General features: G+C 37.9%; 1 protein-coding gene across 1 annotated transcript; it reads right to left on the bottom strand.

Moving 5' to 3' along the window:
- Positions 1-3,902: 3,902 nt before the first annotated feature.
- Positions 3,903-4,442, bottom strand: LOC122653910 (auxin-responsive protein SAUR71-like). Its single transcript, XM_043847869.1, has one exon. The coding sequence runs from the start codon at positions 4,440-4,442 to the stop codon at positions 3,903-3,905; it is 540 nt and encodes a 179-aa protein (XP_043703804.1).
- Positions 4,443-15,999: the final 11,557 nt, after the last annotated feature.

The raw sequence follows: 15,999 nt of genomic DNA, 5'->3' as shown, positions 1-15,999 counted from the left end.
CACTTTCAATTGTTTCACCAAGATTATATCGTATTATGAGATCCATTAAGGTCCACATTATATTTCGTCTAACCATTAATTATTACTCAAATGCTATCTAGTATAAAATCTTGATTGAAAAGGAAAACCAACATAGCAGCGATCATATATCCCCATGTGAAGTGGGGAAAAAAATTGGTAATTGCCATGCCTGCGCCCACTCAAACTCCACAAAAAGCATTAAGGTACTATTTCAGACCTAAGCAGCCATTCCCACAATCCAAAGCTCTTCTAACATACTAAACAAAAAGATCTGAAAATTATCATTTTTCACATTCATGAGAAATCATAGTATACAAAAGAAAAAAGATAAATCACCAGACACAATCACAAAAACGAGGCAAACTGAAGGAAAAAAGATGAAACGAATAACACATAAAGCTAATCCGAATGAAGTATCCTCACCTGTAATTCTCCCATATTTTTGTCGGAAAATAATTCAGCGGAAATGTCCGAATCTAATAAAACGATCGGGATCGAAACAATCTCGAATAAGCAGTCGCTAAGAGAATTTTGTGGAGACGAAACGCGGACGGCTTATGAACCAACCTAGAAAAATTTCTGAACCTAGCCAGAAGCCGAAGAAAAGAAGGGCTGTGTAGGTGTATACAGCCTTCCCCCTATCAAAAAAAAAGGTTGAGAGGATCAGCCACGACGAGCCTACGACCTGTATGCCGTGACGGCGTGACGGCATGACTACTGGTTGTTTCAAAACAAATGCCGATTCGAAATTTCGAATTCAAATCCGTTGGAATCGTTCAGAATCAACCGGAAACTGACAGGAATCAGTGCGAATCGATTGGACCGGTCAATGTCGATTCCAATCATAGATTGAGGTATCGGTATCGACCGAGGCCAATACCAATCCTAGGACAATAATTGGTATTGGCTGTCGGCTTTTTTTGTCAGATCACAAGTGCTTTGGTTTTTGGTGGAATTTTTCACCAAAAAAAGAAAAAACTGTTTTGTAAACTATAACTATGATTTTTACATTTTTATTGTCAGTTTGTTTCTTATTTTATCTATTATTTCAAGGTGTGTGTTTTTTAATTTGTTTCTATTTTTCTTTATTTTTTCAAAGTATTAAATTTTTTTTTTATTTTTATTTTTTGACTAATCTAGAATCCTAGACCTATACGAGATCCAATCCCTAAAATTGATATTTTTCGTTTTTTTGTTGATGCGGATCGATATCAAATCAATATCAATAGAGACCAATATCAATACCGATACATCAATCCCTAATTCCAAATTGATTTGAGCAATCATTTTTGAAACCTGGTCATGACCAAGTGACAAGTTACAAAAATCTAAAGTCGTAACACCTTATTGCAACTTTGCAAGTTGTGACTCAAATTCTAATCACATGGTTTTTTATTTTATTTATTTATTTATCGGGAAAAAGAACGTTAACCGATCATGTGGATTAAGGATTTACCAAAAAAATATATGGAGCCATGTATCAAAATTCATCGCCTAATTTAATTGCACCCTCACACTAGTTTGTGTCATTGTTTTAAAATACGGTATTGGACCGGGTGTATCGATCTATCTGTATTAGTATCGAACATGCTCGACACTGATACATGCCCAATTTTGTACTGTTGAAACGGTTCTTAATTAGGTTAAATATGTTGAGACGATTTTTATTTTTTTTTTTAATTAAGGGCAACACCATCTGATTTGGCCCGATACAGCCAATATGTATCATTAAGATACTATTATTGATACCTTGATTTAAAACCATGGTTTGTGCATCTTATCTTAATTTTAAAAAATTTTATTGGAAAAATATTATCTGAGTTGCCATGACCGTACAAGGTATGGTAGCACTTGCATAAAATGATCTCGTTGTCTTTTTATGTACAATACCGTTTGATCACAAATTATTGGTGCACTCCCCTATGCCGTTTGATCAGAAAACCATATATGCATCTCCCTTCTTTATTTTATCACATGGTGAATCCACAAGATGAAACTTGGCACTTGAGCAGAAATCATCAGCCCTCTGTCTAAAAATTCAGCATCATGGGACCTTTTATTACCAAAATCCGTTGGGGCCAAAATATTAATCCCCTTGTTTTCCCAAACATTGTTTTAAAATCTTAAGGTAATGGATCGGATGTATCGGTTGATCCATATCGGTATCAACCATGTCCAATACTAATATTTGCCCAATCCTGTATCGGTGTAACGGTTCTGAGTGGGGGTAAAATGGTAAATCATCCACAAAATAATTTTTTAATCGAAATTAATGGCACATCTCCTCAGGGTCATAGTATTCTGGAATGGGCTTCACAGGGCGTGTTTTGATTGGAATATTATACTTTGACAGTTGGACTTGGGCAGTTGGGCTTACGCTAAGAGCTGATATCACGCCGTGGTGGGTTTCAAAACCCAAGCCTAGTCCGCTTGAGTTGCACCCTAATTGGCAATAAAATGTTTCTTTAGAAAATGTAAGAACCTGCAAATGCTTGTAGATCCTGATTTCAGAAATGTGATATTTTATTAGGCAAAAATGATGCACATCCAATAGTATAGACGTGGAATGTAGTTTTTATTGGTCTAGAATTGCTAAGAGTATTATATTTTCTATTATTTTTCTTCACTTTATTTTCATAAATGGAGGAAGGTTCAAATTAGCCGGTTGCCACATTAGTAGCGGAGGGTGGGACTTACTTGTCATTAAAATTTAAACCCCACTTAAGTTGCCACTTGAAAAAGTATACCATTGGTGCTGCTTCCACTCTAAGTTTTTTATTTTCACTCATTTTTCAGGGTCTGAGTTGGACTTTTCAGCCCATAGACTGGGCTACAGTTAGGACTTCTTGGCTCAGATCAGAGCCATAGATTATGTATCATAATTTACATTTGATTTATTAAACATAGGACCGATCGAGTTTTCCTTAAGCCACAGTGAATGCAAATTCAATCAGGACGGAGCTTCAGATGCATACAAAGAGGATATTTTGGAAAACATAGTAAAACCCTATAAGGGTTTGCGGACCCTAGAATAGTATGATGAACCTTCATTGCGTGGGGGTCATGTTTTTCGGTGTAAAAGATGACATAAAAATAACAAAAAACAGGACAAAGTCAGCCCGATGTGAGGTTGGAAAGATCAGATTTGGGCTGAGATATCCTAGCTCAACCTCGTCGGGTGTGAGAAAAGGTCACTTGGACGTATCCATGATTTATTCCTTATCTCTAAAACCCTATCTATTATTGGAGTTGTTAGAATATTTCTATATCTATTTATCTATTTAATATTTATATTATGGAAAAATGTTCTTTGTGGGAGAATGCACCCCTGCACTCAAACACATGGGAGGCAAAATGACAGCCCCACCCCCATGAAAGGTAATAATGACCGCCCTATTGATGCCGTCACATGCTTTCCCATTGCACAAGGGCCATGCTCCCCCCCCCCCTCCCCTTCCCCTTCCCCTTCCCCTTCCCCTTCCCCTTGCACAGAACTCTTGCCCTTATATTATATACGGACCTTGAACAGGGCCTAGGCTTTCAAAACCCCAACCCAGACCAGCCTGATTGCACCTCTAGATCATAATCATATACAGTTATACATATCCATGGTTTTAGGTATTGGTATCAAATTGGTCGTATTGATCAATTCATATTGGTATCGACATGGTAAAGATATCAAAGTGTTGCATGAGTTCCCCACAATAAACATCAGAAAGCAATCACATATGCTGATATATATATATATATATATATATATATATATATATGTATAGCCATATATACATGGATCTAATAAAGAGACTGATCACTGAAATAACATCCCATCTCAAAGCAATTTTAAGCGAACAAAGGCAAAGATTTATTATAATCTTAGTTAGCTAGAAATCACTCACGGCCAACATCCGTGATGGACTTAAAAGATGATAAGAACCAGACCGCTTGACAAAACTGCAACCTTGACGAACCTCACCGGCGTCACCGCAGTTCATCTCTGACAACACCTCATAGAATTGATCGACGTCACAATTAGGAAGTGCAAGAGGGCCTTGACTATTGTAACCATACTTCTCTTCCGCCTCTTCCAACAACATCTTAAAGAGTGGATGATTTGCATACTTCATTTTCATCACGAACCTTTGTCTCTGTGGCCCAACATAAACAGCGAAGCAACCTTCTGGTGCAACTTGTTGACTTCTCGTATTGCCGCTGCGTTTGCTACTGCTGCTGCGGGTACTGAAACTGCTCTTGTCGGGGGAGTTCATGGGCGGCCGGTTGCCTCTGCGTGGCCATGATCTACTCTTTAACATGAACGGAAGAGATAATTTATTTCTACGGGGACGACTACTCATTGATCTGCATAGCTCCCATGTCTTGGAGATCAAATTTTTCCTCCCTTTGTTCTGCTCTACGACTTCCATTTCTCTATTAGTCTAATGACGCTCACAGAGGGAGAGAGAGAGTAATCTGAGGAAGAATTGACGATTCTTTTTGGCAACTAGTTATCCTACAAGAAATATAATCAAAAGCGTAATATGATTAATTGCTACTATCTATTGTGATCAAACAATTGATGATGAAATTAAAGATGTTAGAAATATATATCAACCTCTGTCGTAAACCAAATGGAGCAAAATTTTGATTCTTGGCCTCTTCGTGTTACTCATATCCCTCCTGATGATGTGAATCAGAGCTTCCTCGAATATCCTTCAATTCCCAGCAACAGAAAACCAAAAACAGGCTATTAGGCCTTCTTGCTCGAAAGACTAAAGAGAGATTTTTCGATCCATGGGAAAGAAGAATGTCTGATCTGGAACTCTGAAGAAGGTAACACCATGGCAAGGGAAATAAAAAGGGGCGGCAGTAGCAGAAGAGAACCTCACGAGGTAAGCTCTCGAGTCTGAATATATTGCGTCTTCAACTAGGCAATGTAATGTCTGTATAGACGGGGGAATAAGCTGGCCCACCTATTATGATTATTTTCCAACCACCATAATCAAGTTTTTTTTGTTTTGTCAATGCAATAAATGTCAATTTTTTACTTAAAACAAAAAGAACTTTGTTTAGGATCTTTGCGGTCATGCATCGACACGCAGAGAGGCGGCCATTTTTATGAATTCAACGCCTGACGAAGTGGACAAAAAAAATTAAACATGTTTTCCAAATATATTTGTTTCTAGGAAACCATTGTTGTCCTTTATTACAGTGGTGCTCTCACTGCTTTTGAATATCCAAAATTCACAAGAGCACTTGCACTCATCCACCAAGAACGCCATTGAAGATGCTTGGTGATTTCCGGGAAGGATCGAGGAGCTCCCTGAACCAGAAATTTGGATTTTCAGCTCGATCCAGGTCGTTCAAAGGGGAGTTCGTTCACATTCCAAGTTGTGGTGTCGTCCACATGATATGCGGTGCACCCTACACCGTAGAATAGCTCAATCCCTTCCTGATCTAGATCTTTATCCCGTGCAATTCTTTGCCTGGTACAGTTCCTGTAATTCCTCTCATACGGGGGTCGAAATGTCTACCCTATCCCTACCCAAACATTGCCCGGGATGGAGTCCACCCCCTTCTTATAGTCTTATAATCTTACTAGGGGCACTGGGGAACTATACCAGGTAGGAAATCGTAGGAGATATTTTTTCCCCCAACCCCGGGGGTTATTTAATAGAAAATCTAAAAAAACTGTTTTTTGGTTAATAGGCCATTGATAGTATGTCTTGATCATTGATTTAGTCCACGGTAATGGTGATGTAGATATCAATCGTATCGGACCATAGTTTTATCGATTCCAGATCAAATATCATTTTTAATCATAAAATATCATTCGTATCGTGTTGTTTGCATATATATCGGTGGATTTCTAATATGGATTGAGTGATTGACCCAATACCATGGTTCTAAGTATCGGTATCGTTGCTAGTCACCGATATCGTATCGGTAGCACGGTACGGACAAGGGATAAATGGTCAGAAAACTCATTTTTTAAAGAGATTCAGTGGTAATTTTGTCTGATACAGCTGATCCAGGCTAATACCATATCAGTATCTAATCGATTTTTCTTTTAATATAACTCAATGGATCTTGAATCCTATAGAATCAAGGATCTTGAATGCTAGAGAATCTACTTCGGTCACTCAAATAAATAAACTAAATTTTTTGTTTGGTGACAGTGGATAAACTAAATTGATATGTCGTAATTCCCATTTTTTCTTCTTTTTCTTTAATGTATTTTTTTTTTTAAAAATTATCCCTTAAGAGCCAATCTCCGACCAATTACTTCAAATGTCAACAATTGTTACGTACTTTTTATATATATCAAGTTTCAGTCTTATCAGAGTTTGCCATATGGCAAAACATTGCTTTGAATATCTTAACCTATGGGAGAGTGCACAATAATGGTTGGAATATCATAGGCATGCATGACACATGGGTATATGTGCATGCCAATAAATGGGAAGATATTTGATTTAACTATACTTTGAAATTTGACGTGATGCTGATCCAAACGTGACTTAAATATATTTTACAATTGTAATAGTCACATCACTTGTTCACATAGCAATATCTAATGTGGGGTATAGGTGAACCATTTTTATCAATTTGTTTTTTTCCCTTCCAAAATTACTGAGTATTTTCAAAAACCAAAAGGTGATTTGAGTTTTGTTTGAAAATCAAAAGATGACGTATAATTTATCTTATATTTTATTATAGTGTTATTTTATGTAAAATTGATATTTTTCTCCTAGACCCTGCCCAACTTAGTTCATGCATCTTTATCTTCCCTCACTCTATGATTAGGGCCAATCAGGGTCAGTCCGGCCCAACCTTGAGGGCAGTCAAGATTGGATTTTCTAAGACCTGAGACAGGGTCGGGTCAAGCCTGGGCCCAGCTAAGGGGAGTAAGGGTTGAATTGGGGTTTTGAAAAGTCCAACCCAACCCAACCTGTTGCAGCCCTAGCTGAGTGCGTCCAAAGGGTTGTTGCAAATCCATTCCGTTATCTATGCACAGCTCCATATATGTTTTGATCCCGAAGCCCAAGCTAGAAGACTATGGTTTTTATTCTCTTGTTAGTTGTATTATTTCTTCCTGTTAAGTGCGGATTAAAGGAAAGACCATGACATAGTTTTCGGCTAATACTTCGAGAAAGAGTACTTATTCCACCCTAAATATTTTGCCACGTGGTAGCATAATTGATGATAACTCTTCCATTCATTTCCAATAATGACTGTGTATCAAATTCGAAGATTTACAAGATATAGTATTAACGTTTTACTTTTATGTGTCGATGAAATTACTTGGATTTGGATAAACATGAGAGTGTTAAGGAATTTATTAACAAGTTAGCTACATAAACGATAATTATAAAAGTTTTCAATTCCTTTTTGAATTAATTAGTCTTATTTCCCTTTATTTCTCTTTACTTGTAATGAGATTTTGAGTTAGCTACATAAACCATGATTATAAAAGAACTCTGCTTTGCAGTGTGGCGTTTTTGCTCAAACACAAAAAGAGGTGAAATGACTGCCTTGCCTCCCATGAAAACAAATAAAATTGCTCCTATTGATGCTCTTGCACGCGCTATGCATTGGCAAAGGGGCCACGCCGTCTCCCTAGTTATTTTTTCAATTCATTCAAGAAATTATGGAGAACTCATTGTTACTTTTCTCAAATTTCATATACTATTTGGCTACCAAAATTACTTCTAATCCTTTACCCAAAGATTTAAATAAAGGGATTTTCTTGTTGACACACCTCAAGGTGTCTAATAATTTGTAACCTTATTTTTTCATCCTTTTAGCATTACATACAATTTTTTCTTTGGAGGGTAAATATTATCATTTCACATATGTACTCAAAATATGTTCATGACAATGACACTTTTTGATCATTAATGATAGAAAGAAAGAACGTAAACCGGTGTTATGTCTCGGCGTGTACCTGCGTCGAGGCATAGCCACGCAAAATGATCGACAAGTTCTATATATAGAGATGTCATTCAAACACTTCCTTAAATAAATTACTAAAAGAAACAAATCAAAATGCATACTTAACTAGACCTTATAGGTTGGCAAAACAAATCCTTCCTTGTGACCACATTCATAGTATTTTAGAAGAATAAAGTATTAGAATATTATGTTTTTTCTTCCATTACGCTGCTTCAATGCTATCATGATTTAAAAGTGTGACCTTTTTTTTTTGGATACTAAAGACTTGAGTATTTCTATTGTGAGAGAGTATTCTAAGCAACATAGAGAACACACCAATGAGGAGACAAAATTATTTGCAAGAAATCATTTTGTATGACAATGAAAAAGATAGAGAAGATGCAAGTGTATTATTCGCGGCGGTCGGCCAGTAACCTTTTCTCATTTCTATTATATTGAGTCAATCAATTTTTTATTTTACATTTTATAATAAATAAATTATTAAAGGCTGAGTTTTATGCATAGAAGACTATTAGAGTAATTAGTAATGTGGAGTTTATTGGCTAATTCTCAGGATTAGTGATAAGCCCATCAATTAAAATAAAACTGCTGACGTTTGCAACTTGTATATATTTGTTTGCTATTGAGCACGACTCTAGAGTCTAGGCTCGTCATTTACTTCTGTCATAAGCTGTTGATTAATTAATTTTAAAGTATTTTTAGTGATAAACCACTAAACGTGGCTTGATGAGATTCCATGTGATGACTGATGGAGGGCTTTATAACAGTGCGAGTGGGGGATCTTCCTCTATTATTATCTTTCTCTTTTTTGTTTTCTTCCACCAATTGAGGAAGCTTGAGTGATTGTTTAATGAAATCGTTCATTTTTTTTTAAGAGTTTCCAATGTCAACCATAGTTGAAAAACCTGATTTTCCAGAGAGGACTTGACGCTTCAACAGAGAGCAGAAAGACAAGCATATAATAAAACTGCAAACATTACCAACTTCAGTATTGAGAAGCAAGTTTTTGAGAATCATTTGTTCTATATTGGGCTTTAAATATAATAAAGCTGCAAACATTACCAACTTCAGTATTGAGAAGCAAGTTTTTGAGAATCATTTGTTCTATATTGGGTTTTAGAGTTTTTTAAGATGTTAAATGCTCGAGCTGCCACTCTTCTTCACGCAGTTTCTAATTTGAAAGCACCCAATTGCGGATCCAGATCCTTTACTGCCGAGCTCGCCGGCAGGACTGTGCTGTCCAGACGTGGTGTTGCGTGCAATGATTGCCTTACCTCCACTCGGACAAGGTGTTTGGGGCAGGGATAAGGCAGACATTACGTGCAACACCGTATCTGGGCAGCACGGTCCTGCCGAACAACTCGACAATAGAGGATCCAAATTGCCCAATTGCTCTCTCTCACATACTAGTTTTAGGTATGAGGATGGGATTGATTGGCATCCATCCATTTATGTCGACATTGATTGTGACTGACACTGATACCTACCTGATACCATATTTATGCTATCGAAACAGGGGAGGGAAAATAATGGAAAAAAATTATTGGTTTCTTAAGGGGTAGAAGTGTCTAATCCAATCCGATATGAATGATCCTTGTTAGTATTGCAACGATCGATACTAATCCCGATGACATGCTCTAGAACCCTATCCCTGACCATGTAGGCTTCATGTATATGAATCGTGAGACATTCTCTTCCCTACACCCTTTGAATTGATGTGGGAGATTCTAACACATGCAAGAGGCGTATAGATTCCCTCCCCAGATCCCCCCAAAAAAATATATATATAATGAGTACAACCATTGAAAATCTAAACCATTACATAATACCATAGGTTTTAAAAGGATACTGGCAAAAAGAATTAACAATGTGTTTTAACATCAATACTCTTACGCAACATTGAAGAATACGATAAATGACTTTTTTTTTTAACAGAATTTTTATTTATTTTTAATCGAAATAAAAGGTTTTATGCATAGCCATGCTCGACCGTTCAATTGTTGGATGGGATTGAGAGGAGATGTGTAATTACACTTTTACCCCACCCCCAACCAATAGTTGTAAAGTACAACCGTTTATAAACATTGAGTCATTTTTGTATCATTAGAGTGGAAGTACAATAGACGATACAGTACTATAGAGCTACACTACTAAAGAGCTACAAAAGGAGGGAGAGCCTAGGGATTGGAGGGAGAAAGGAAGGGGGAAGAGGGAGGACAAAAAACCGGAGACCTTTCCCATATGGAGTGATGTCACAAACCACTTCAGCAAGGGGCTATTGACAATGTCAAAATGGTTTTATTATATCATAAATAATTAAATAATTAGGAGAAGGTAACCGGAGATTCTCCCATCAATTCCCTCAATTAGGGTGGATAGGGATGTTTATGATATTTTGAATTTTTATTTTGGGAGAAAGTTCTCTGTCTGTCTGGGTCAGCACTCCCATGAATCTATCTCTCTCCTCCTTAAAATAAGGGGGTAGAGAAGTGTCTTTTCAAATAAGGAGGAGAGAGATAGACTCATGGGATTGCTGGCGTAGGCCATACGCTAGGACAAAAAACTGCTTCCCTTTTATTTTTTATTTTTGGTAAGATATGACATTTTGAATGAGCATTTATAACAATCTGATTGCATTTAATGTAGACCGTGCATGAAAATTTTTGTCAAATATTTTTTTATTTTTGGTGACTGTCAAATACTTATTTGAAAATGCATTTTAATTTAAGAAATCATTTGACAAAAAGTTGTATACACAGGCCATCTACTTTTGCCATGTGGCAAAGTGATATGGCAATTTAATTGTTGGATGAAAATATATGATTTGGATTGGCCACTTGTCGAATTTTAAAGTCAAACTCAATCATTAACTCTCATGTATTCAAAATTTCTCTTTATCCACCATTTTCCAAAATGATCTTTAAAACTTCATTTTGTCATGTGACCAATTCTATATATTTTAGCATAACTTCTAAACATGTGAGCTGATAATCCTATTTTTATTGGGTGACGTTTGGCTCATAACAAAGTTTGACACATGAATAATCCAAATCATATTATCTCCATCCAATAGTCGAAATAGTCTCATCATTTATCTATGTGGCATAATGACGGTTGACTATATTGAGAGGGACTCGGTTCCTGTCAATCCGAGCAGCAGTGCTGCATGTGCAGCACCTGAGATGAGGCGGTGAGCATTTACCTCCTTACCCCGTGCCCGATGCCTTGCCCGAACAGGGGTAAGGCGGTCACTGCGCCTACCTCATCTCAGGCGCTGCACACGATTACATACTACCCGGATTGACAGTATCTTTTTCTATATTGAGAGGCCTCTTAACAGGTGGTCATACATGCATGCATTCTGTTGGGACATTCGAGCCGTAGATGTGAGGTCTATGCTAATTGCTAGACTCTAATTTTATGGGCTTCCATTGGGCTCGGTTAAGGCTACTTGTTGCCCACTTGCCACTTGCCACTTGCCATCTATTAATGTGGATGGTGGGGGACCTTTTGGACCTTTTCAACTAGTTGAAGAACTCTTCTCCCCATTTACCCTCCAAAGTAGAGATGGATAATGCAGATAAAAAGGCAACTGTTGACACCCCTACGGATTAGAGTAACCCCCCTATCTAAGATGGTGAAGATGGTGATTCCATTCATCCATTGTAATTATTGGCGACTACCAAGTGAGAGCAATGGTGGTCCTAAATAGTAGTAGGGGATTATGGAAATCTATATGGTCCCCAAGTTCCATAGCTATGGTTCAATGGATAACCGTTCCCTTTGATTTCTTGACTGGCGCCTCATCAACTATTTTCCCTATATGAAAATAGGAAAGCAGTTTTCTGTACGGGAGTGTGGCCTACACCTGCACTCCCATGTGTCTCCCATATGTCTATCTCTCTCCTCCTTAAACAAGGGAGCAAACATGTCTTTTCACATGGGGAGGAGAGAGATAGACTCATGGGAGTGCTGGCGTAGACCACACTCCTAGACAGAGAACTTTTTCCCATGAAAATATTAGTTAATATTCAGATTACTCTCAGTATAGAAAACCATTGTTTGCTCAGTTGGTTGGTATTCCTATTAGTCGAGATAGTTTTGGTTAATTGGGACGGTTCCCCCATCTCTTTGGATCATTATTCTCTTCGATTTCCTACCCAGAACAGTTGTCTGGTTCCTCTCATAGGGGGCCAAAAATGACGACCTAACCCCCTGCCCGAACACACTGCCCGAGTGAGGTTAAATCGTCATTTTTGCCTCCCTATGAGAGGAACTGGACAACTATATCAGCTAGGGAATCGGACAGGATAAAAATTCCATCTTTTTGGGATCTAGAACCAAAACTATCCTTATTTACTAATTTATTAATGGGTGAGACAGCTCCAGTTCCTAATCGGTTTCAGGCACTGTTACGGTGAGAACAGTGACACCATGACCAAAGTTTTGAAAAAAATTGATATTAGCTATTGTTTACCATTTTTCATTCTTTTTTCTGTATTTTTTTTTAGGGCGATGTTTTCTGGGTGGGATGCAGGGGCCACATCGTGCACGTCAACCAATGAGAAAATACGCGATAGCACAAAGAGGGTGAAATTTCCACTATACATAAGGGGCATGGTGGTCAATTAAGGATACACCATCCTTGAAAAAGATCTACACATCTTCACTCTAGAACATGCTCAAGATGATTTCAATTTGATGTTATTTTATTCAAGAGTCATTGACCGAAGACACCTCATTTTGTCTCCTAAAAAAATAGGTGCTATAGAACAGTGTAGGGTACCCAGTTGTAAGGCGGATTCTTATCCCCCCAATACTGGGGGCGTCCAGTGCCCATCGTGCGACTGGGCACCGCCCATGTATGCACAGTGGGCCACGGATTCTTATCGCCCCCATGTACTGGGGGCGTCCAGTGCCCATCGTGCGGCTGGGCACCACCCATGTGTGCACGGTGGGGCCCACTATGCACACATGGGCGGTGCCCAGCCGCACTATGGGCACTGGACCACCCCCAGTACTAGGGGCGATAATTTTCTGTTGTAAGGCTTATGAAATCTTACGCAACCTTAAAAAATTATTGAAATACCCCTAAAAGTTTGACAAGATCAAAAGGTGATCAAACAATCTTTAAATCACTCCAAAATTCTTTGTTATGTAATTTTTATAAGAAAAATCTTTGAATTCAAAAACGATTTCATAACGATTGATCTGAACATTATTTCGTAAAATATTTTATTTTTGGCCTTCAAACCCACATTCAAATTATCTTGGCTAAAAATGGGGGTTTTTTTTTTTAATCTTCATTCCATTATGAAGTACTCAGAAAGAGCTTTCCTATGCATTTTGAATCAATAAATTCAGACTTATGATTTGAAAATTATTTTCAATGATTTTAAGGTAAATATTTAAATAAATGATTTTTTATTTAACCTAGATACGACCTGGTCCAAGCATGAGGCTGACCCGAATAAACCCTATTCGAGTAATCAGCCTCATCCAACGCCAAATGATCAAGAATCAATGTCGGATGCAGCTTTGCCGATACATATTCAACAGCGACAATACTTCATTGGATGTCAGACAAAGCCCATCCGATGGGATTGGGCTTCTGTTCTTGGAGGGCATCACCCAATGAGGCATCCAATGGTTAGGCTAGTCGCATAAATCTCAATGCGTGCCATCAGCCATGGGATATGTGCGGCACAACACAGCCTTTGGATGCCTCACTGGGCACTCCGCACTCATTAAGTGATGCCCTTCATGGAGAGGAGCTGAATCGATCCGATGTCGATTTTTGGGAATTTTCAAAACTTTGGACTACTTTGTGCTGAACGGTTCAAGGTCTAAATCTTGATCAGAATAGCTCCATTTGACCAATTCTCATAGAGTTTCAACAATGTAATTGATAGATTTACTCAAAAAAATAAAAAAACACACCTCAGATTTAATTCCGTGCTTTATTTTATGCATGTGGGTTGGGCCTGTCTTTTTTTCTTAACCCAAGCCTAACCTGAAAGTTATTTCTACCTATTCCAAGCCCAGCCCAAACTAATATTCTAAATTGGAATTAATTGCATGTAACTCGGACCCAACAAGCCCGATGTCTCAACCCCGACCTGGCCCAGCCCAGCCCTTACATTTTTTTAAAAAGCACGGTTTTTTTGGGCATGGTTTGTGCCCCCTAAACAAACCCAAACGTAATAGGCCATACAATATATAATAAGGGGAAAAGAACGTTGCATAGTGTAAACTCGCACCTTCTTGTTTCTATCTCTTCCCTCTTATAAAATGACATATCTACCCCTTATTATGGGATGATAGAGATACGTACAGGGATTTGATAGTTGAATAGGGAATGAACTCGATCTCATACAATAATTAGAATCAACAAATCATCAATCCATATAGCAAAATTAAGCTAGAGTGTAGGACAGCTATGTGGGTTTTGTTGCCGTTGGAGCTAAGACATGTGCTAATTCTGCTCTTAGCCCTCAATTGAAATCGGGTCGCTATGGTTGTTTAATTTGAGAGGTGTAGACAACAGAAAATTGCAAAAACTTCTAAGAAAGCAATTGCTAAGCCTTTTAATGCAGTGAAATCATTGCCTCAACGGACAGTTTGCCAATGTAAACTATAATCAAAATCTAGTTTTCCAATTATGTCGGAAACCATTAAGGAATCTCTCACTACCATGTGACTCTATGCCATATTTTGTAGGGCAGAGAGTCTTATTTAAAGGTAAACTATCTTGGTTTCATATAAATAAGACAAAAGTTTTCCTTCAACCATTAAGTGTTATTGTTTATATATTTAAAAAAAAAAAACATGACTTGCCTGACTCACCAAATTTCGAAGAAGACGAGTTAGGTCATAAAACCTAGTTTTTCGAATTGCTCTATAGATGTGTTTAGAAATTCACAAAAAAAGTTATTTGTGAAATGATAATATTTATCTTCATTCAAAATTTTATATAATATTAAATATAAAATAATAGAATAATATTACAGATTTTAATTAATTTAAGAGATGGCAACATTTAATTGAACATTGAAAGATCTTGACACTCTTCTAAGGGCAACACCATGAGCCAAGGTAGAGTATTTACTTTTTTGGTAATAAGCGCATTGTTGCAATAGAAAATTGATTTTTCGTAGCTACGAGTTGCGCTTCACGAAATACCGGTGGAAGAGAATAAAAACAAACACTATGAAAGTTTTATTTATATTGATGGCATGGTAACCGTGATTGGAGAGGAGGATCCTTCTCTGATGTGGATTCAACCTGATTTAGTAGTTTCCTAATAGGAGTAGAAACTTATTCTTGGAGATTTTGTGTTAAGCAATCTTCTATATCTCATAGATTGATAAGATTCCTTCCCTCAATGGAGAGAACTGGTGGTTTGGATCTTAATTTCCATATCAGAGTGTATTTCCCTACTATTGGGATTTTAGAAGATTTCCATATTGGGAAAGTAAGGCAAAAAACCTCATGAAATTTCCTATTCCTGTGTCTCCACGTGTCTTACTGTGAGTGGTTGGAGTATTTTACCCATAACAAGTACTAATGGTAGTTTGAATAATACCTAAGTCACCAAATGGCACATGTGGACTACCTTCAATACTCACCCCTGATATGTTTCATGTTTGGCTTGGAAGGTACGTCGTCGAAGTATGCAATATGGTCGTTGAGTAAAAGCTTTGAGTGCATAGGAATGATTTATCAGTATTTTTTTTTTTTTTTGGGAAGTAGTTCTCTGTCCGGGAGTGTGGCCTACGGCAGCACTCCCATGTGTCTCTGTCCTCCTCAAAACAAAGGCGTATAGGTGTCTTTTCATATGGGAAAGAGAGAGATAGACTCATGGGAGTACTGGCATAGGCCACTAGGGCTGCAACAGGGTCGGGTTGGGTCGGGCTTTTTAAAACCCTAGCCCAACCCTGAGTCCCCTTAGCTCGGCCCAAACCCGCCCTGACCCTGACTCAGGGCCTAAAAACCCTGACCCTGATGGGCCAGGCCCAACCCAAGCCC

This window comes from Telopea speciosissima, chromosome 3 (assembly GCF_018873765.1).
Source record: "Telopea speciosissima isolate NSW1024214 ecotype Mountain lineage chromosome 3, Tspe_v1, whole genome shotgun sequence".
NCBI classification, from domain to species: Eukaryota; Viridiplantae; Streptophyta; class Magnoliopsida; order Proteales; family Proteaceae; genus Telopea; species Telopea speciosissima.
This window is presented reverse-complemented; position numbering and strand designations above follow the sequence as displayed.

Bases quoted from the DNA above. Each gene is read 5' to 3' on its own strand.
- LOC122653910 (XM_043847869.1), bottom strand. From the start codon at position 4,442: ATGGAAGTCGTAGAGCAGAACAAAGGGAGGAAAAATTTGATCTCCAAG.